Below are 22,981 nucleotides of genomic sequence, written 5' to 3'. Positions count from 1 at the left end.
ATTAACGGATTCAACACCAATTAATCTGCCACAGAATGCCACGTGGCGGCGTGCAATTGGACCGCACAGGATTGCCACAGAATGCTCGCCATTTCACATGGCATGCAAAAAAAAATCTAAAAAAAACCAAATAGTGCTCGCCATTTCACATGGCATGCAAAAAAAAATCTAAAAAAAAAAACCAAATAGTATGCTCGCCATACTCAACCGAGGTGTTACCCACTTTTGCAAATCATGTGCGTGCTAGATCCGAGTTGCGTGATCCAAATGTTCATCACGAATTGCAAGCAGATCTAGTGAAGCACATATGGACAAAGTTTGGAATGTTTCGTGATTGAAGATGATTTGTATCGTACTAAATAAATTGCTTGTGTGTTGTGTGCTTTTTTTTTTCTTGCATTTTAAGTTATTTGTGTGTTGCGTGCTTAGTTTGTTGTATTGCATTTTAAGTTAAGAAAATAAAAATAAATTATTTAAATAAATTTTGTTTTTACAAAAAAAAATTTTAAGTGTTTCTTTATTTTAATTTAATTATAATCGATAATTGTAATTTTATGTAATTATAAAAACAAAAATATAAAATTAAATAAGAATAAGAAATAAAAGGTGGTGGGGTAGAGTGTTGAATGAAAAAAAACCATTGGAGAGGTTAAAGTTGAATGAGTGTTGAATTAAGAGAGAGAAGATGATGTGGAGTGTTGGGAATTGAAAAAGTGGGTGTTGAAGGGTGTTTAATGTTGGTGACCATTGTAAATGGTCTTATGTAATAACTTACATGTTGGTAATGTATGTATATAATCAAATTCATATAATTACTTTTTAATTATATGAGATACTATGTAATATTATTTTTGTATAAAATAGACTTGGGAGTAAAAGAATAAAGATGTTTGAAGATGATGTGGAACACAATGTAATGATTCGGTCATACTTTGTTACAAATGTCATTTTAAAATAAACCAATAACCATTTAAGAATCTCAAGAAGGTATCAAAACTTAAGTCTAAGATTCATTGGAAGCAAATCATTCTTAATTAGATAAATTGTATGCAAAACTTGAATAGTAAAATTAGGGAAAATCATTTTAATTTTCATATTATTGCTCAAAGTTGTTATTTAGTTAAGTTCAACACTTAAAAATCTACCACTTAAGAATATTACTTCTCAAGTTTACTATTCAAGTTTCACATTGAAAAATATACTTCTCATCACTCTCCTCTTCATCTATGTATGGCGTGCACCAGCAAAAGGCATCCCAGAGTTATGATAAACTTTATCTTTTAAGAAAATCGAACGTTGGGCCTAGTGTTAATATTTTGATTTCATTGATATTTGAATTTAATGTTGAAGGAACAAATGTGGCTTTTAGTTGGTATATTTTAATTGCTCAAACAAGTGATGGCAGTGGAATCAAATGCATATTCTAGAGGTGGTAACGACTCTAGAGATAGAGGAGGAAAGAAGAGATTTGAGAGAAAAAGTAGTGTTTTATGGTATAACTGTAAAAAAGTATGGCCACTTTATGCAAACAAGAAAGATGCAAGTGAAGATGATGCCAAATCTAGCGAGACAAGATGATGATGAAGTCTTGCTAATGGTCTCAGGTGCTGAAGAAGTAAGTTTGGTGATCGTGATATTTAGATATTGGATGTTCCACTCACATGACTGGAAGGAGAGTTTGGTTTGTGAAGATCAGCAACATATCTAAAATAAAGTGAAGTTTGCACATGATACCACACTAATCTCGTTAGTCCTTAATATCCTAGGTATGAAGAGAAACCTTCTTAGCATCGACCAATTACTTGAAAAGGAGTACAAAATTTCAATATAAGACAGGATGATGAGAGTGCATATGATACAAAAGGGAAGTTAGTCTTAAAGCTCTTATGTCAAAGAACAGAACCTGCAAGATTGAACTTGATGTAATGAAGCATAAGTGTTTGGCCACAACTGCAAGAAGAGTACTCCTTTTAACTGACCTATATTATGGCCTGAGTGTAATAAATGCATTGAAACTATTAATTAATGGGTCATGTTAACTTGTGCCCTAAGGGCACATGTTAAGCAACCTAAAAAGGGCAACTTTGCATTGGAAAACATAATATATCAAGTTTTAAGAAGTTGAATGCACGACTTTTTATGCGTATATTTCTTTAATAAGTTCCTTAACATGTGCCCTTGAAGGCACAAGTTAACATTTGCCTTAATTATATTATGACAGAATGCCCCTCAACCAGGAAGATATTGTTTTAATCAAAGTTAGACTTAAGATTTGATTCTTCTAATAACAACCAACTCAAGGATTGCCTATATACACGATCAACACACAAAAGGAAAATGATATTATCTACATAGCGTCCATAGCTTATGGTATATGGATGGCCAGAAACCAAAATATCTTTGAAGGCAAAGAGGTTCGAGAAGAAGGCACAATTTTAAAAGCAGGTGACAGTATATCAGAACACCAAGGATTTCTCTTCTTCTTGCTTTGACTGTGAAGTAGCAGCAGTCTCTCCCCTGCCAAACTCATGGAAAGTAGTAGGCGAAGTTTCAGATAAAACACTTTGGGAATCAGAATTTGACTAGGACTTATCCTTGGAGTTTCTACCAGTTGGAGGTACAGTCGTTCCTGCAAAGTGGTCCATCAACTGTCCGGTTGGTAGCCGCTAACCAGGCTTGATGATGATCGACAACTTCGAGAAGATCCAAAATAATTGCGTGCTGTTATATTACATGTTAATCACCTTTATTAGACCACTTATATTTACTAGGAAAAATAGAATCATATGAACGTATACTAAAATAAAAACGATCTTAAATGTAAAAATATACCATAACACTGAATTTATGACATAATAATTAGGTAAAACTCCTTTTTCACCACACAAGGGAACATGAAAGTTCCAAGAAACCAAGATGACAAATAAGTAAAATGATTATAGAAATTACACTACAATTTATCTATTTACATATGCAGAGGCAAAGATACCAAATTGTGGACGTGGGCGTGTCTGAGAATCGGGCATTTATTTATTGATTGATTGTTATTTAATTATGTAGGACAGCTATAGATATGTCATCACTCGTCACTAAAATCAAAGCATCTCCGGTGGCCAATCCCTCCTATTATAGCGATTCTCAATTGTTGCCTTTCTTAAACCAGCATTGTATGTATTTTGATTCAAGCATTGAAATCAAAAGTACCTCAATATTTCACAATTCCAAATCTTCACAAATATTCACACAACAAGCATCATGTAAAACAATCAATTTCACGAAATCCCACAAAATGAAGTCCAAGTACAGCAAATTAAAAAATCAGTGATAGATATCAATGGAAAATAAGAACAGGTGTTTCTATTATTATAGTTTAATGATTTGCTGGCATCTACAACAAAATCAGGATCTAATTAATTATAAAAAAAATTCCAACATTTGTATTACGCCATAAGAAATTGCAATTGCCTTGGGTGTGTATTATTTTACCTTAACAGAAAGGTACTCCTCATAATGTGAAGTTTCCACAAAGCAGGATATCAATATCTGCAATCGGAAAGACCAGTAGTAAGATATGGTAAGTTGATAAACGGCAAGTGAAACAACAACAATAAAGCATTTTCCTACTAGGCTGAGCTGAGTCGACTCCACATATCAAACAAAAATGTCTTCTCGTAAATTTTGTCTAGAGCAATGTTGTCAATCGTGGATCTAAGAAAATAGTTGTTTGTTCAAACTCTGATATGACAACACTTTGTACTAGATAGTGTATCCCAAAACAATAGCTGTTTGATCAAATTCAACTACACTATAGCGCCGATATAGCCTATAACCGCTATTTGACAGCATTTGTCTAGAGACAAACCAATCTACAGTCTTCTCGATGGTTTGGCCTCTATTTTTCTATGTCTCCCTATACCTAACTATTGGACTACCATCTATTTGATATACTATTCTTATTGCACTTTTTACAAGTCTCACATAAAGAGAGATTCTGCCATCTTTTTTACAAAAGGTGCCACCCCGTGTTTTGGTCTAATGCATCCATTCCTAATCCTATCTTATGTTGTGTGGCCACTCATTAAAACATCAAACTTAATTTTTAAAGGCTCTTTACCATAGGATCGTGGTAAAGTTTCCCTTTATGGTCAAAGCACTTGACTCACTTTGCTTGCATTTCATGGTCTACATATCAGCGACTTTTACCTTCAAATCTTGTTTTTCAGGATGGATGACTTCCAAAAAGACAGTTTTCTGCTCCACTTGAGGATTTTTAGCCAAAACCTGGCGCATATCAGCTACAATACTCTATATGAAGAAAACAAAATGTAGATCACACCAGCTTTCACATTAAAAAATGAGCATCATAAACTGCTTGAAGCATGAGAACTGAGAATACTCACGTCAATTTTGTTAACACCCAAGGGACTGATAGGAATGTAAATTTTGATACACCAATGAGACGGATTCCTCACAATATTGTCGACAATATTGTCGGTGAACTTGTGATTAGGAATAAAAAGTGTCCCGCCATCTTCAGCTGTGACAGTGGTCCACCACCAACCCACGTGCTGGAGAAAACATCACATAAGTAATGCAAAGAAGGAATCCATTGATGGTAATAGATCTTCTATTTGTCACATGATTGTGGCAACCACCCATTTAAAATAAAATAAAAAATAATCACTGACCTACACTATACTCTTTATATATAAAAGTTACTTTAAGGTATATACAAACCTTGACTGTGCCAGAAACTTCATATCCTTCAATATTTGTTTTAATCCAATCATTCAATATAAACGGTTTAGTTGCACGGATCCTTATACTTGAAAGGAAGTTCGGAAGTGTCATCTTACATACCTGGGTTAATCATGCATGAATTCAGAATGACAGTAAACATAAGTATTAAAAAGGGAAGTCTGGTCTGGTGGCACTAAAGCACCCGCATACCCAAATTCCGGGAAGGCATCCCCCCATTTTGGTGTATTGTATGCAACCTTACTCTTATAAGTATTGAATAATTTATGTTCGTTTAATTGATAATGGCTACCGACAATAAACAAGCGTAGAAGACTTACTCTTATAACAAAATTTATAGTAATAATTTTTTTGTGGCATCAACACTTTTGATTGAAGACGTGTGTGCGACCGAAACATGTGACTATTGATTACATTCAATTTATTAAATTACTATTAGTGTATGAGTGCTTCATAGATAATAATCCACAAAATGCAATGAATATGGGGCATAGTAGACAGTGCAAAAGAAAGAATGGTGTACCTCAAGAACAAAAACAAGAACAAAAAAAGCGAGCAATGCTGCACATAAAGAGAGCAGCATGGAGTAACCTAGCCAGTACATGCAGGTAAACGCAGCAACAAAACATAAATGACTGACCATTGTATCCCAATCCATCGGGTCCAAACCTAACAGAAAGATTCAAAAAGAAAATTCAATACAACTGATTGATTCGAATGTGAAAAGTAGATTGATTATGCAACAATTTGTGTGGCGAAAAGCTTGTACCTGAGATGAGATTCGATTCGATTCGATTCAACCTTTCGTTTTAACAGAACAGCGCCAAACACAAAACCCTAGCGAAAGAAATTCTCTAAACCTTTCGTTTTACTACTAGTGGTCTTTTATATATATACTAACGGAAAGATGATGCGGCGCTTAATATATATCTTTTTTTTTTCCGCTTGATATATATCAATTTTGTCAACAAAAAAAAGTATTTTTTATAAATAAGATTGAAATAAACTTTTTAAGATTGTTGTTTTTGCAATGCGGGTTTTTGTATTACAATGAGATTTAACTATTTTTTAATTGGTAATTTAAATAATATTATAAAAAGGATAAAATAGAAAGTAAAATAATTTAAGTGAAAAGTAATAATCAAAGAAAAATTCAGCCAAAAAGACATATCCCTTTTATGTATTGTTTTTAAATAATATTCTAAAAAATAAATAATTTAAATGAAAACAAAAATTAAAGAAAAAATTCAATTAAAGAGATGTATCACTTTTATACACCGTCATAGATGAGTGGATATATTAGACTTAAAATAAAAAAAAATCTCTAAGATAGTTCACTTTGTCAATAACTCGTATGTATTTCAAATTTGCCCTTTATTTAAATTATTTATAATTTTTATAGTATTATTTAAATTATTCATTAAAAAGGTTAAAATTCCTCCTTAAAAAAAAGTTAAAATCCCACTAAAACAATGCCAATACACTTACAATAGAAATATGAATTATTAACTTTTTTTTTATGGAAAATATGAATTATTAATTAAAAAATGCTTGAAATTTTTTTGACCAAACATACCCAAAATATATTACTCCCTAGTCTACTCGTATTCAACTACAAGTCTATTTCACGTAAATTAAGAAATGTAAGTGTTTTTGTAAAGGAAAAAGAAGTTTGTCCTCGTGAGCTTAGTTCAGGACAATCCATAAAATATGCAAGATCCGAGGTTCGAACCCCGGCCACCACTAAAAAAAGGAAAACCCCGGCCACCACCAAAAAAAAAGGAAAAAGAAGTTTTAATTAATTTTACAAAATATCCCTTTATAAAATTTGAAAATTTTGTCGAGTTGAACTCACCACAACAACGTCTAACGACAACATCACCGTTGTTTCAAAGAGTTATTTGAAAATGAAGGATAACAATGCGAACGTTAAAACTTAAAAAACATAGAGGCCGATCACGTTATATTACTCAAAACTTCAAGGACCTACTAAATATTTGACCTAAATTGTAAATGGTACAATGAGACAATAACCAAACAGGGTAAAGATCATCTCCATTTGGTATAATAATGGAGTGTGCAATTTGAAGAGAGGATCTCACTATCATATAAAATAGATAATAGGTCCTACTATTAAGTGGATCTCACTATCATTAATTACCTTTTAGATTTTTGAAATTTTTTTGTGTATATATCTCTTCACAGAGGATCCTAACTCAAATAAACCACCATCTTTTTTTTTTTTTTCCAGATGGAATCCAATAAGTTAAGACATTAAAAATGGTGTTAAGTTTTTTTTTTTTTTTTGACAAAAATGGTGTTAAGTTTGAAAATGGTGTTAAGAGTATGAATCATACTCTTAGGGGGGTGTATTGGATTAGGATTTTAAAAGACTATTTTAATAAAAAAAGTCTTTAAGATTTTAAAAGACTGTGTGAGATTGTATTGATTCTGCGAGATTTTAAAAGACTTTTTATGTAAAAGACTTTATACACTCAAGATTTTAATGGATTTATCACACTGACTTTTGAGGATTTCAAAGGATTTTATGGGATTTTAAAATTTTAAAGGATTCAATGAATTTTAGGGGAAAAAAGAACAAACTTACAAGTGTGAATGATAAAAATAATGAACAAATAAATTCTAGCGTTTGAATAAAGAAAAATAAAACCAATAAAAAATTCTTTTACTATTGATTTTAAAATTTGGGTTAATTATGTTTTTGGTCCCTACAAAATTACGACCTTGTAAGTTTAGTCCTTACTTAATTTTAATAGCATTTTTAATCCCTACAAAAAATTTCTGCACTCAATATTAGTCCTTACTCAATCCAAATTTGTTTAATTTATGCTTTAACTCTTAAGTTTTTCAACAATTTTTTAAAGGCGTGTTAAGAACGTTATTAAAAGGTCCTCCAAAAAAAATCTCGCAAAAATTTGATTTCTACGTCCATATTTTGGTTACTTATATCTTAAACTTTTGTCGTTTTAAAAAATTCATATTTAATTTATTTCATGTTAAAAAATTATAGATTTTAGTAAATGAACCTTTCATAGTGTTCTAAACTTGTATAAAAAGAATCGTTAAAAAATTTAAGAGTTTAAGGACAATTAAACAAAATTTATTTTTGCAGGGACTAAAATTATAAGTAATTTTTTTTTTGTAGGGGTCAAAAAAGCTATTAAAATTAAGTAAGGACTAAACTTAGAAGGTCGCCATTTTATAGGGATCAAAAACATATTTAACCCTTAAAATTTTAAGGATTTTATGGATTTTATAAGATTTTAAGGGACTAAAAAACACTCTTAACACATTATTCTCCATACACATTTTTTATTTGTTAAAAATGTTATTCCCACAAAATTCAATTGTACATATTTAAAATTATGACAGTCCTTACAAATCTTTCAAAAAAAAAAATATTGTGTCAGCCCTCATTTTGTGTTTGAAATTAGAGAAGTCGTTTGAGTTTTTCTAAGAGAGGTGAGAGAGAGAGAAGAGAAGAGAGAGGGAGGGAGGGAGGGAGAGAGAGAGAGAGAGAGAGAGAGAGAGAGAATGGAGAGATAGAGAGACGAAGAGAGAAAGGAGAGAGGGGGGAGGGGTGAGAGAGAGAAGGGAGAAGAAAGAGATAGTAACTTTTAAATGAAAAACAATCCCATGAAATCTCATCTTTTTATGAAAGACTTTTTCTTGTTAAAATTACACTACAAAATCCCACAAAATCCATCAAAATCCAATTTATTAAACAATCCTTCGAAATTTGAATGATTTTGAATACCATGAGACTTTTTTAAGTGATGAAAAGTCTTGATTGAATACCTCAAGACTTTTTTAAAATGACAAAGAGTCTTGATTGAATACCACAAGACTTTTTTTAAGTTGCAAAAAGTCTTGATTGAATACCACTAGACTTTTTCATAATTAAAAAGTCTTTTAAAATCCCATAGAATCTTAATCCAATACATCCCCCTCTCTGTTGATCATCGATCCGCTTCAGAATTGTCACAATGAAGCTTCATCATCAATTGAACCAACTCAACCACTCTCAAAAATCAGCTTTTGTTGCCGTTTTCGTCATTCTCTTTCCCTTTTTCATTCCCAATCTCTTCCAACCTTTGGGTCGTGCTTCACCTTCTATCTTCTCCGTAACTCCTCATTTTCCATTTCCTCAATTAATCGTGAAAAATTGAATTTCATTTATGAATCACCTAATTGTTGGTATCAAAAATCGATTGTGATTTCAGGAATGGATTGCTCCTAAACCTAGACACGTCACATTGCTACAGGGTGCTCTACAACGCCGAACTGTGAGTACATTACACTTTTTCTGTTCATTCTTGAGTGTAAATTGTTTTACACTGTCAACAAATCACTACCGATCGTATGTGTTATTTTAATGATCTAATGCTTCCAATACAATTGACGGTGTACAAGTTTTCTACACAATTTTGTTACTTTTTTTGTTCTTGTTTTCAGTCTGTTGAAGTACAAACCAATCTGTGGTCTCCCTTGGCTTACCAAGGATGGAAACCTTGTACCGTGCCTCCAAAATCACCTTGTGAGTGCAAATCTGCATAATTGGATTATTTATTTTTCTATTAAAATTCAGGACTGTTTTGTTTGTCATTGGTTTTTGAATTTTTGTTTATTCCCTTTTGATTATTGCAGCGCTGCCCGAAAAGTCTCGGGGTTATATTCAAGTTTTCCTTGATGGAGGATTGAACCAGCAGAAGATGGGGGTAAGTAAATGAGATTGTTTTGAAAGGGTATAATTTCATTGCAGAAATGAAGGGTAAAAAAAAAACTGCTATGCCCCGTCTCATATTAAGTGTCATGTTTGGAATTTTTACTTGTCTCATAATTTTAAATTACCAATGAAGTATTAATTACCTTTTTCCACTGATATATCCTTATACTCTATTTTATCTAAACACATTTAACTACTCTACTACGTACTAACTACTATATTAATAAAATTACTTTAGCAAATGAAAATCATTTTATCATAGAGATTAGTACACTTAATGATTTTCTTAAGTGTGCACAACCTTTAAAGACATATTCTAATCACTATTCTAATATCAGTTTCCCACATTTTCTATTTAAAAGATATGTGATGCTGTTGCTGTTGCTAAAATTTTGAATGTAACGTTGGTGATCCCGCATTTTGAAGTGAATCCTGTCTGGCAAGATTCAAGGTATATCTAGTGTGGGATATTTTTGCAACCTTTATGTCTTCAATTTTTTATACCAGCCATTTATACTGAGTTGTTATTTTTCTGCAGTTCATTTGCAGATATATTTGACGTTGATCACTTCATTGATGTTCTCCGTGACGAAGTATCTATAGTGAAAGAGCTTCCTGGTGAGTACTCTTGGAGCACAAGAGAGTACTATGCCACAGGCATTAGAGCTACTAGAATTAAAACAGCGCCAGTTCATGCTACCGCAGATTGGTATACAGAAAATGTATTGCCGGTTCTTCAGAGGTATGTGAATAACTTAACCTCAAATTCTGCCAGGTTCCCTCATTTTCCCCCTGAAATGCATTTAGGTTTTGCCATTATATAGAAAATGTGTTGACTTAGAAGCTTTTGCAACTAGCCCTTACAATGGATTTCCATGATATAATTTGTAGGTTTTGATGCTCTGTATGTATAAAATTCAATATTGAGCACAGACAATTAATCTCAATTTACCATCAATTATTGTCTCATAATCCATTGGAAAAAAATAAGGAGACAGTTTAAGAAAAAATTCTGGGTGGATTTATGAAATCTATTAAGACGATGCACTAGGCTTAATGAAGATTTCTTGTACCAATCAAGTCAGTGTTGTTTTTTGGGAAAAAAATTACAGTTTAAGGCTTCACTTACCTATAGAAAATAACTGAAAATATTTAATTAGTAGAATTAATAGACTAGAGACTTAATCTATTCAAAGTATAAACAATTTCCAAACAAGCTATATAAATAATACTATTTCCAGCACAGTATTATACCTTTGTTGCCACTTGCCACCTGTCAGTCTGTCCGTCACGTCACCCATCCATATTTTTCAATCTAACAACTACTCAGTGCTCTTAGTGAACTTCCAAGTAGGCAGGCACTTTTTGTTGTCAAATGCCTATTTTCTTTGTTTGTTATCACTTGCCATAGTTTATTGACTCAAATAGTTGTCAGGGGATATACCTAGGATCTAAGAAAGAAAAATTATTTGGTTCTTCCAAGGATTATGTGGGAAGTTTTCTCACAGTCCCAATGTTGGAATTTACATAGTTTGAGTTATGTGCAATTTTTTGTTTTAGGAACTGCTTTCTTCCTAGTTCTAATGTAGTGCTGTAAAGTGCCTTCCATTGCAGTATTTAGGGAAGGTTGGACTCATCGTGAATCTATTATAATCATTCTTACCTCACATCTGCAAAAGACTGTTTTAATAACTCCACATATGGCCTCCTGATCACACGGTAGCAACTCCATTCATCGCGCCAAGGCTCACCTTCATTCTTATAAATATCACACTGTAATTTATTCTTTGATGTATATAAAATTCTAAATATGCTTACGGAGTGCCATAAGCCACTTAGTGTCTTCCTTTAGATATGCATTATTTACGTAAATACCTGTTTTCAAATGTTGTAGATTTTCTCGTTGATACAGTTATGGTGTTGCTGCCATTGCACCGTTCTCTCATCGCTTGACATTCAACGGCTTACCATCAGACATCCAGCGTCTCCGTTGTAAGGTCAACTTTGAAGCACTGAACTTTGTTCCACACGTTAAGGAATTAGGAGATATCCTTGTTCAGCGTCTTCGCTACAATTCTAGTATCAACCAAGCAGAATCAAATGACTATTTGCCAGAGGAAGCCGATAAGCTTGGGAAACAGCAAAGCGGGAAGTTTGTTGTGTTGCATCTGCGTTTTGATAAAGTATAGTCTTCATTTGCATTTTGCCAGGATTCAAAAAATTATGGGTCACTTGTCTTTCTAATTTTACTTGGAAAGTCTTATTATTGCACTGTGATTACAGTATTATAAGCGGAATATAGTTTGTTAGGCAACAACTTGCATGTTGGTAGACTGACTGCTTCATATGTTTTAAGTAGAGTAATCAGTTCAAATATATTTAGCACCAATAATTTTTCAATTTTTGTTTCTGTAATTGTGTTTGCATGCGTGCTTGAATGATATGTTGATGATTTATGCTTCTGTTGTGAAGCAGCTAGTTGCTACCACTGATGCTTCTACATAAAAGGCATCTTGAGTCTGTTTTAAATACCTTTTAGGTGTAACTACAGCTTGAAGGAACTACGTATTTGTATTGCCTGTGTGTGTGAATGTATTAGCATGCTTGCATGTGTTTAAAATTTGAACGAGGATTTATCCTCCTATTGTAGAGTTCTGGTTATACACGCTTCTGCAGAACAAAAAAACTGATTCAGTTGTGAAGAATTTTTCTATTAACTGCAGTTTAAGGAACTGCACATTTCATCTTGAATTCTCCTTGTGATCCAATTATATAAATGACAATTTATGTTTTTTTCAGAAAATTAAGGCTCCTGTTAATTAATGGTCTCTGACATGTGCAGGATATGGCAGCCCATTCAGCTTGTGATTTTGGTGGGGGTAAAGCTGAGAAACTTGCTCTAGCTAAATACCGGCAGGTGATTTGGCAGGGAAGAGTATTGAATTCCCAATTCAATGATGAAGAGTTGAGAAATCAGGGGCGTTGCCCACTGACTCCCGAAGAGATTGGATTGCTCCTAGCTGCTTTGGGGTTCAACAACAGAACACGACTTTATCTTGCTTCCCACAAGGTTTATTGCCCAGCTCATGACATGATATATTGTTATTATGTAACAACAAAGATTAATTGCAATATTCATTGCAATATTAATTGATAAATAATCTAGTACAGTTTTTACATCTTTGTGCATTGTCATTTTATAGTTTACTTTTGAACTTAGTCTGGATTGATTCTATGTTTTTAGGTTTATGGTGGAAAAGCTAGGTTGGAAACTTTAAGCACGTTATTTCCTTTTATGGAAGATAAGAAAAGTCTAGTCTCTGCAGAGACAATGGCCAAAGTTAATGGAAAGGCATCGCTATTAGCTGCTGTTGATTATTATGTGAGCATGCACAGCGACATCTTCATTTCGGCTTCTCCGGGCAATATGCACAATGCTCTGGTAAGAGTCGTTGTTAAATATGTTTGAAACTTAACAACTGTGAAGAGTTACATCGCATAACTACTTATATGTTATGTATTGCTGCAAGACATGTAGGAAATCCCCAAAATTTACCGTTTAAACCAAACATCTTTTGCATCTTCAGGTGGCACATCGTGCTTATAAGAATCTGAAGACTATCAGACCAAACATGGCACTTTTGGGCCAGCTATTTCAGAATAAGAGCATAGGCTGGTCAGAATTTCAGCGTGCGGTTCTTGATGGACATAAGAACAGACAGGGACAGATAAGATTAAGAAAGGAGAAGCAATCAATTTATACATACCCTGCTCCTGATTGCATGTGTAGAGCTTAGTTGAAACAAGTTTTTGCAGATGTAAATTGATCTTTAGCTTAATTGCACTTATGGCTTCTATAGTTTCGTACCGTGATGTAAGATAGCCAAAGACTGGAAGAGTGCTCCTCTTTGACAGAATGCTCGCCGTATAAACAAATCAAGTTCTAAATACAACCTCGGTCCTTGGGCGGGATACCGAGTTTTCAAAAATAAATAATGAAAGTTCGAAATACAAGATGTAAGTAAAATTGTCATACTATTAGCTATCCTATAGTATTGAGTATTTGAGCTGTTCTACTCACAATGGAGTTCAGTTTTTCTCCCCAAATTCTACTTGCAGGGGTATTCTGTTGGATTTTCAATTCATGCAATTAAGGGTACATTTATCTAAATTCTTCTGAACTCAGCTCACATTCCAATAGATGAATGGGAAAGGGGAAAAGTTGCATGTTGTTGAACGGTGTTTGGGTGGGTCTGAATGGTGAAACAAACATGGTCTAACAAAGTTGACATGGAATGAAGTTGAATTTAGAGGGGATAAAGTTAAATTTTAGAAAATTTAATAAAGTTCCCTTGATTATTGTTAGCTGTATATTGCAGTATAAACCATTTTTTCCATCTCCGGCTCATTGTGAACAGCTTGTGATACAGACATACAGTGATTTTGGCATATGATTTGAGGAAACTTCACAAGTCTGATTATAGGCTCTACTATTGTTAACTAAGTTTTACTTGCAATTCATAAACCAGAACTAGAATGCATTATTGACCTTTTGAGAAATTAATCTGCTGGAGCAATGGGAGATTTACTTATGTTGTATTTATCTTTTTTTTGGTTACACTCTACTTTTTTTTTTTGGTTACATTATGTTGTATTTATCTATTATCCTTTAATTTCAACGACAATGTCACTTTAGTCTATCTGCTATAGTTGATGCGTGATTTTGGTCCTATAACTTTTTTAGCAAATTTAGTTTCTCACCTTAACAATTATTACAAATTGAATCTATTAAATTATTCAAAGTACTCTTATTATACTTGACACTCACGAAAAAAAATCAAGTTTCGTTCTAGATAAATAAATAAATAAAAAGCTTACATTTTGTTCACACCAAACCTATATCACTAGCCTTAGTCTTGTAAATTTGAACAAAATTTTACTTTGTTCAACTTTTAAACTTAAAATGTTATTTCATATCTCAAATATTAACCCAAAATATCTTAATAAAAGATAACATAAACTAAGATAGAAAGCAGTTGCTAGTAAGGCTATATTTATCGAGTTTTTAAAACAATGAGACTTAATTAACTCGAAAATAACTTGAAGGGCCAAAAGTTCACAAACAAAACTAGAATAATCAATCATTTCCCCTTTCCCCTCTTTACCTCCCTTCCCCTCTTTACCTATCGGAGCATTAAACTAAATCACATGCTGGTTACAATATTCAAATGCATTGCTCCAAATCATCTCTAAAGGAGATGCCAATATTACAGATTACAATCTTGTAATTTCCTTCTCTTTATTATAATTTAAAACAACACTCATGTCAGATTCTCGGAGTAGGAAACAGGCTCTCAATGAGATACAATAATATAACAAATCATGAATTGATAATTATGTACATATATGCGCAATCAGTAAGAGAGATACACTTTATAATTCCAACTTAAAAAAGACAGCTGGATCACTTTCTGAAGAACTTCAACCTAAGGCATAAACTAAAATGTCAACTTTTACTCTGTTTATTTGCTACCAATCTAGTCATTTTGCTTAGCATTTGGAAATGAAGAGGTTGGACCATCCTTCTTATCTTTGTTAGCAGGAGGTCCATTCCCATTCCGTTGGACAGCAAACTCTTGTGACTCAGCCGAGTTAGGAGATGGATTCATTTCTTCCTCAATTGGAAGAGTTCTTTTTGAGCCTTCAAGTGCAACCCCAAGAAGAATATTCTCTTCTAAGGGAGGTTTAACTGCTGATGATGGCACCGAAGATTTCTCTTCATCTTGCTTTGACTGTGAAGAAGTAGCAGAAGCAGTGTCTGCCCTGCTAGACTCATGGTTAGTAATAACAGGCAAAGTTTCAGAAACTACACTATGTGCAGGGGTTTTAGGTACAGGAATCGTGCTTCCTTTTCCTACATCTCCTGCAGTTTCTTTTTTAGGTTGCATTGTTTTGGAGGTCTTTTCCACTGAACTATCAGAACCCATGTTCTGGGTTTGAGCATCAGACTTTGACTTGGACTTATCCTTGGAGTTTACACTAGATGGAGAAGTTGATGTTCCTGCAAAATTCTCATCACTTTTGGAGTCTGATGCCACAGGTTCATCAACCTTGGCATCTTTTTCCTCATTGCCACGAGTTGAACGAGTTGACGGCTTAGCTTTATCTTCACCATTAACTTTATACGGTGGTTCTATTAGTAAGAACGGGCGATTCACTGCTGCTCTGGATCGAGTGAAAATGGAATCCCCAAAGGGTATATTTTCCGAGGCAGGCTCACTGTATATTTTCTGAACTGTCCGGATGGGAGTGGCTAACCGGGCTTGATGATGACTGACAACTCTGAGAAGATCCAAAAGGATTGCCTCCTGTTTCATTAAATGAGAATAACCTTAATTAGACCACTTATATTTAGTAGGAAAAACAGAATCATACGACTTATATTAAAATAATAATGATCTTAAATGAAGAAACCCAATAACGCTAAATTTATGACTTCATAATTAAGTAAAACTCTTTTCTCACCCCTGCAAGGGAGCATGAAAGTTCCAAGAAGTCAAGATGGCACATAAATGATATGATAGAAATTAAAATAAGAATTTGGTTTTTTACATTTGTAAAAGGCAAAGATACCAAACCGTGGTCGTGGCTGAGAATCAGTCATTTACTGACTGGTTGTATCGTAACTACTGTATTATTATATGTAGGACAGCTGCAGATTATGTCATCACTAAAATCATAGCATCTCGTATAGACAATCCCTCCTATTATAGTGATTCTTATTTGTTTCCTTCTTAGATTAGGACCTGTACTATTTAAACCAACATCATATGCATTTTGATTCAAACGATGAAATCATAAGTAACTCAATATTCACAGGTCCGAATATTCACAAAATAAGCATCATGTAAAAACAACCAATTTCACAAAATCCCAAAAACAGAAGTCAAGTACAGCAAATTACAAAATCAGTATAGATATCAGTTGCAAATAAGAATGAAATGATTCACTGATAATTAATAATTTGCCGGCATATACAAAAAATCAGGATCTAAGTGATTATCACAAAATTTGTCAACATAAAATATAATTGTATTACACCATAAGAAACTGCAATTGCCTCGGGTATGTAGTACTTTACCTTAACACAAAGGTACTCCTCAAAATGTGAAGTTTTCACAAAGCATGATATCAATATCTGCAATCCAAAGGATCGTTAGTAAGATATGGTAAATTGATAAACAACAAGTGAAACAACAACAACAACAATAAAGATATTTCCTACTAGGCTGAGCTAAGTAGACTCCATGGATCAAAGACATCAAACAACAATGTCTTCTCATAAATTGTGTCAAGAGACAAACCAATCTAGTCTTGTCAATGGTTTGGCCTCTAGTTTTCTAGGTCTCTCTATACCTAACTATTAGACAGCCCTCTATTCGATATACTCTCCTCATTGCACTTTTTACAAGTCTTATCCACACTTGACCAAATCACATAAAGAGAGATTACGCCATCTTTTTCCCAAAAAAGTGCCACCAAAACTTTTTTTTCTAATAATGCATCCATTTCTAATCCTATCTAATGTTGTGCAGCCGCCCATTAAAACATTAAACTTATTTTTTTAAAAGGTTCTTTACCATCAACATTCATGCAACATAGGTTTTATTACTATGTTAACTGTGGTAAGGTTTCCCCTTATGCCTTAGTCGCACTAACCTATCATAGATAACAACCCAAAGCATTCTCTCATTTGACTAAATCTGCTTGAATTTTACGGTCTACATATACTATATTCCTATCATTACGTGCAATAGACCCAACCAAAGACAGTGTCATATATGTAAAACATACACACACAAAATGAACAGAGCAGACACTTACCTTTAGAGCTGTGTTTTCAGGATTAATGTCTTCCAAAAAGACCCTTCTGTGCAATTTCTGTTGCTCCACTTGAGGATTTTTAGCCAAAACCTTGCGCATATCAGCTACAATATTCTGCATGAAGAAAATGGAATGGAGATTACACCAGTTTTCACATTAAAATATGAGCATCAGAATTGTTTGACCAGGTTGTTAAAGCATGAGAAATGAGAATGCTCACATTAATTTTGTTAACATCCAAGTGACTGATAGAAATGTAACTCTTGATACGCCAATGAGATTTCTGAGTCAGATTTCTCACAACATTGACAGTGAACTTGTGATTAGGAATATGAACTGCCTCACGATCATCACCTCTAATAATGGTTGGTGACCACCAGCCCACATGCTAGAAAAAGATGAAATTTTAATACAGCGTTGCAGAATTAATGCAAAGAAGGAAATGCATTGATGGTAATAGGTCTTCTATATGTCAAATGATTGTGGGGAATACCCATTTAATAAATAAAAATAACTACTGATCAAACATTATAATCCTTATATGTAAAAGTTCATTTAAAGGTAGATACAAACCTCAACTGTGCCAGAAACCTCATACCCCTCAATCTTTGTTTGAATCCACTCATTCAATATAAATGGCCGAGTTGTATGGATCATTATACTTGAAAGGAAGTTCGTAAATATCTGCGTTAATCGTAAGAATGAACTCAGAATGACAATAACAAAAGTATTGAATAATTTATTTAGTTTTCCAACAAAGTTCATTTAATTGATAATGGCTACTGGTTGTACACCTAGAAGACTTTTTCTTACAAAATTTATGGCTATCATCCACAAAACACAATGAATATGGGGAAAACAAACTATACTACTACATAGTAGACAGTAGAAAATAAACAGTGGTGTACCTCTCGACCGGCAAGAGTGAGCAATACTGTGCCCAAACCACCAGCAGTTAACCACTTCTGTGTGGAGAAACCTAGCAACTCCATGAATAATGACACAGCAGCAACCCAAACAGCAGTGTATATTGCTTTCCCAGCAAAATCAAGGCCCATCTGTCAATCATTTTTTCTTAAATGAGATGCCATAAATAGGTTAACGATATTGGGGTCCCTAATAGAAAGATTCAAACAGAAAACTGAGATTTGATATAAACATTCAATTCATACATGAAAAAACAAGTGAATATTTCAACAATCAAATTCTTATTCCTAAATGTCTAGTATAATCCTAATCGTAATTTCTAGTCTAGTGATGTTATATTATATATATAATTTCAAGTATTCATATGAAAGTCAAAAGTATTCAGACAACAAAAATAACTATTTCAGCAGTACTTTGGCAGAGAAACATTATGGACACGTCAAGTGGATAATGACAAGAACTGACAAAGTAAATGAAAATGTAACATAAACCTACATTTCTTGCATCACTGGATTCATTTGCCTCCAGAAAGAATTTTTGACCTTGTTGAATTAAGCTGAAAACAAGAAATAAACCATATAACATTAAAATTTAAACGTAATCAGGACCCAATACACATTTAATACTAAAAAAGAGCAGCAATTTTTTTTTAAAAGAATAAAGCAGTATCTCTTCATGATTGATACAAAGCAGAAAACCGTAACTGGTAGTAACTACTATTCCCATCGTCCTTAATCTGTGGTCTTTTAAGCTTTTTACTTTTGTTCCAAAACTTACAGTGTATTCAGAAACAAACAACATACAAAACTAAACATATGTTTTTCCATTTGTACCCTTTCAAAAACCAAAAGCAAGTAATAAATGAAATCTTACTTTTAGGGTAAAAAGGCCCATTACTTGTCTAGATTAATTATTTCATTATATGTGTGCTCAAACTATAAGAGACCAAAGACTAGGGACAGAAGGAGTAACAAGTAGAAATGCAAACTGATTATAGCATTGCATTGAGGGGAGCATATCTATATCTTAGATTCGTTGTTTAAGATAGTAGTAAATGAAATTGATACAGAAAACCATTTATAAAATATAAAATAAATCCTATTCTGCTAGTCATGATTCATCTAGAAATAAATACCTTGATAAACAGTAAGCAAATGAAATTACTGTTGACAAAGATCTCACAAAATTAAGCAGTCGTTGCTTAACGACCTGACTAGTCTGAGATGGCAGGATTATTGGATCTAATGCCCTGAAACAAATAATGCTACGATCAGTCAACACTGTCAGGCACTTACGGGTATACTTACAAATCTGAAAACAAACCTGCATATGAGCATTGCCCCAGTCCACAATAATAATGGCTGAAAATAAGATGTCATGACATATCGCGAACTACTTTTCTTCCAACTGCTGTCAGTCCTCTGAAAAAGTATCACAAATCAGAAAAGGTGCTAATTGTTGGAAGAAATGAAAAAAAATAAAAAAGGTTTAGAAGAAATAAAGAAATAAAAAAGGTTGGGAAGTTGGTAATTACTTGAAAAAATAGAATCCTGCTGAGACGAAGTAGTGGCTCAATCCCATAAACAGCAAAGGCAATAATACCAAGGGCTGGAATCAATCGAAGCAAAATAGGGCTTCCCAATAAAGAATCATATGACCTACATAAATATCTAAAAATAAATTTTTCATAGATTATGCATTGAATAATAGGTTACAAAGGAAGAGATGCAACAAGAAACAATACAAACTTAACAATTGATATCAGTAACACAAAGATACAAATTAAATGTATCATAATATCATCTTGCAAACTACTTTTACAAGTTCATATGCTGTTTAACATAATCTTAGTGGCTCTAGTCAATGCCAATCTATATTCACTCCTAAGAGAAAAAGGAAACAAATGCATGGATTTAAGTTGCTCCAGAATATATGTCAACCTGCCAATAAATAGATACCAAAAGTTGGATGGGGGTACGCTGAGAGTAACCATACAACTTGGTTTGACACTACACGAATGACTAGTAAGTAGCAGGTGGTTTAAAGATGAGTAAATTTAAATCGAGAAGGATACCATGCCAAAGAAAATATCATTGAAATACCAAACGTGGGGAGTCTTGGGGTGAACGAGAGCAACAACGAGCTAATGGGTAATGACCAGAATCATTAAACCACATCTTCACCTAAAACCTTAAGGCACTTAGTGTGTGTGTGTGTGTGTGTGTGTGTGTGTGTGTGTGTCTATATATATATATATATATATATATATATATATATATATATATATATATATATATATATATATATCAGTTAGCCAATTATTATCCGACGTGGAACCAACAACTCACACTTAAATTACAACAATCCCTTCCCTCAAACATCAATATCCCACATTGATATGTGGCGTCGAGGTCTCTTGGGTGGAGATGTGATGTCCTGGTCTCTTAAGGGTCCTAATAATTAGCTCGCTTCTCTCATTGCTCCACAACACTATAATAAATATTTCTATACTTCCAAACCACAACTGCAAGCTGATTATAGTAAAACCATTATCACGAATTCAGAAGACATACAAAAACTTTTAATGGCATAAGCGGTATAGTACATGAGTTACATTATGAAAAAGACTGCAAACTTAAATTATGTCACATCATAAAAGTCAAAGAAACATATGGTGCAGCAGATCTAAGTTACTCCAAAATATATGTCAACAAGCTACTAAATTTATGCCAAAAATCAGATGGGGGTAGGAGGGGGGAAACAATCATGCTACTGTTGTTAGTTTGACACTAGACGACCTCTGGTGGTTTAAAGATGAGTCCAACTGAATTGAGAAATATATCAAAGAAAATCTCACTGGTCTACTATGCTATAATAAATATTTGTATACTTCCAGACAATAAGCACAGGCTGATTACAGTAAACCACTAACATGAATTCAGAAGACATATAGAAAATACTATCAATGGCATAAGCATTAGTATATAAATGTAATATTATGAGAAAGACGGCAAACTAAAATTTTGTTACAAAAAAATCAAATGCACACGTCCTAGCAAACACAATTTCATAGTGAAAAGATAAAAAAATACAAGAATTACTAAACAATATATATAAACATACACACTAAATTGTGGAAACTTTTCCGAATTAACAGGAAAAAGTGAGAGGCCGACCTTGTTAAAAGAACACTAGCAGATTTCATGAGTGCAGTCCCACTCCCTCCACCACCCGGTAGGATGGCAGAGCGACATACAAAAACACTGCACCTAGATGGCGCATGCCTTGTTGGGGCGTGTACTCCACGTAAAAGATGGTGTGACAAAGAATCTTGCTTCTGTTAGTTCCAAAATAGTGTTTTTCAATGAGTCAGTTTTGCAGAGAGTAAAGTAACAGTTAGGTATAGTGCTCAAGACCCAACTCCAGCCAATAACCTAAACGCTTTCAAACCTAATTAGCATAAAAAATGCATAGATTATAAATATAGACAAAAAAACATACCAAAGTGCGCGGTAAAAGATTCGTGGTGACTAAATGTAATCGTCCAACCCGCGCCGGATTCTGTCAAATGAAACAGAAACCAAACTCAACGTTCTGAATTTAAAAAATTAAAAGTATACAAAACAAAAAAAGTGGCTAAAAATTGAAATAAAAATAAAGACATACATGATGCTGAAAACTACGGGGTCCATTATTACTAGTTTTGAGCCTAACGTCACGAGAAAATTGCATAGAACCTGGGTACGCCATTGTTGAAATTGAAGACTTGAAGCACAAGTTCATGCAATTCCAATCACTTCACCTTTTCAACTCAATGCCACGGTTTCTTAACGGGGTTACAAAAATTATAACCTGCAAGAGAAAGGAAAAAAAAAAAGGAAAATTAAACAAAACCCTAAAAGTTTTGGCGAAGTAAGTTGTCAAAATTTCAACAAGCGAAATAATTAACAGAAAAATGAGATCTAAGGTACCTGAATTGTATTTCAATACTTCTGGAAGATATGATGATTTTGGCTTGGAAGAAATTAATAGAGGTTGTTCATGAAAACTAACATTACGAATTTACCCTTGGAGGAAGAAAAGGCAAAGAAGGTATGATTTGGCTAAGTTTATCTTTGTTCCTCCTCCTCATCCAAGTCAAGGGAGGGGTTAATTTGTTACTTGTACGTTGTTGTTGTCTTGTCAAAACGCACTGTTTTACATAATTAAAATTAAAATATTTGGTTGGAACTTCGAAAAAGGGAATTAGATTAGATATTTATCGTTAGATTTATTCATTTATGTGGCGCCTGGAAATATGGCTCCCATAAATCCTAATCCAATCCCATCCCATGTGTAGTAATGATAAAAAAGAGTAGACGACGTACGCGGCTTGCGTGTCTGCCTAAAGTTCAACAGCTATATGGCCGGCCTCTCACAATTTTATTTTTTTACTGCAATCCAATTTAGTTATTAATTAGTCTCCGTGAACTTAACTCAATCGTATAATATATGAAAAATTTGAGTTCGAATCTCAAATACAGGAAAAAAATTAATTGATAAAAATCAAGAAAAAATAATCCTGGATTGATAGCAATTGAAAAACTAGTTTATCTCTAGTGTACAAATGTTGGGGACCAATTTGAGAAAGACTAATTTATCTTTAATATAAAAATATCATTAATT

At 33.4% G+C, this 22,981-nt stretch overlaps 3 protein-coding genes across 5 annotated transcripts; 1 reads left to right on the top strand and 2 right to left on the bottom strand.

The window, feature by feature from the left end:
• Positions 1-2,229: 2,229 nt before the first annotated feature.
• LOC146941977 (mechanosensitive ion channel protein 2, chloroplastic-like) lies at positions 2,230-5,665 on the bottom strand. The gene is made up of 8 exons (XM_085755914.1): positions 5,528-5,665; positions 5,282-5,427; positions 4,738-4,860; positions 4,401-4,568; positions 4,204-4,305; positions 3,487-3,543; positions 2,609-2,721; positions 2,230-2,517 (listed from the first exon to the last, which is right to left on the bottom strand). Exons 2-8 carry the CDS (start codon positions 5,414-5,416, stop codon positions 2,457-2,459), a joined length of 759 nt encoding a protein of 252 aa, XP_085612040.1. The 5' UTR covers positions 5,417-5,427; positions 5,528-5,665; the 3' UTR covers positions 2,230-2,456.
• Positions 5,666-8,733: 3,068 nt separating this feature from the next.
• LOC146941976 (O-fucosyltransferase 31-like) lies at positions 8,734-14,009 on the top strand. 2 transcript variants are annotated; one of them, XR_015032530.1, is made up of 11 exons: positions 8,734-8,903; positions 9,003-9,065; positions 9,235-9,316; positions 9,427-9,497; positions 9,868-9,956; positions 10,044-10,247; positions 11,418-11,688; positions 12,348-12,575; positions 12,750-12,947; positions 13,093-13,522; positions 13,625-14,009. XR_015032530.1 is itself a non-coding variant. In XM_085755913.1 (10 exons), exons 1-10 carry the CDS (start codon positions 8,766-8,768, stop codon positions 13,300-13,302), a joined length of 1,554 nt encoding a protein of 517 aa, XP_085612039.1. In that variant the 5' UTR covers positions 8,734-8,765; the 3' UTR covers positions 13,303-14,009. The 2 variants fall into 2 exon arrangements, 1 of the variants encoding a protein (XP_085612039.1); XM_085755913.1 differs by having other exon boundaries at positions 13,093-14,009.
• Positions 14,010-14,787: 778 nt separating this feature from the next.
• On the bottom strand, positions 14,788-22,486 carry LOC146941975 (mechanosensitive ion channel protein 3, chloroplastic-like). 2 transcript variants are annotated; one of them, XM_085755909.1, is made up of 14 exons: positions 22,288-22,486; positions 21,983-22,168; positions 21,818-21,877; positions 21,493-21,653; positions 19,851-19,986; positions 19,640-19,737; positions 19,452-19,565; positions 18,812-18,872; positions 18,298-18,447; positions 17,963-18,073; positions 17,610-17,777; positions 17,390-17,503; positions 16,647-16,703; positions 14,788-15,873 (listed from the first exon to the last, which is right to left on the bottom strand). In XM_085755909.1, exons 2-14 carry the CDS (start codon positions 22,097-22,099, stop codon positions 15,043-15,045), a joined length of 2,178 nt encoding a protein of 725 aa, XP_085612035.1. In that variant the 5' UTR covers positions 22,100-22,168; positions 22,288-22,486; the 3' UTR covers positions 14,788-15,042. The 2 variants fall into 2 exon arrangements, with proteins under 2 accessions (XP_085612035.1, XP_085612036.1); XM_085755910.1 differs by having other exon boundaries at positions 19,851-19,974.
• Between the last annotated feature and the right edge of the window lie 495 nt (positions 22,487-22,981).

The sequence above is a fragment of the Medicago sativa genome, chromosome 3, assembly GCF_051527215.1.
Source record: "Medicago sativa cultivar Bolivia chromosome 3, Bolivia_mono, whole genome shotgun sequence".
Classification (NCBI taxonomy): domain Eukaryota; kingdom Viridiplantae; phylum Streptophyta; class Magnoliopsida; order Fabales; family Fabaceae; genus Medicago; species Medicago sativa.
This window is presented reverse-complemented; position numbering and strand designations above follow the sequence as displayed.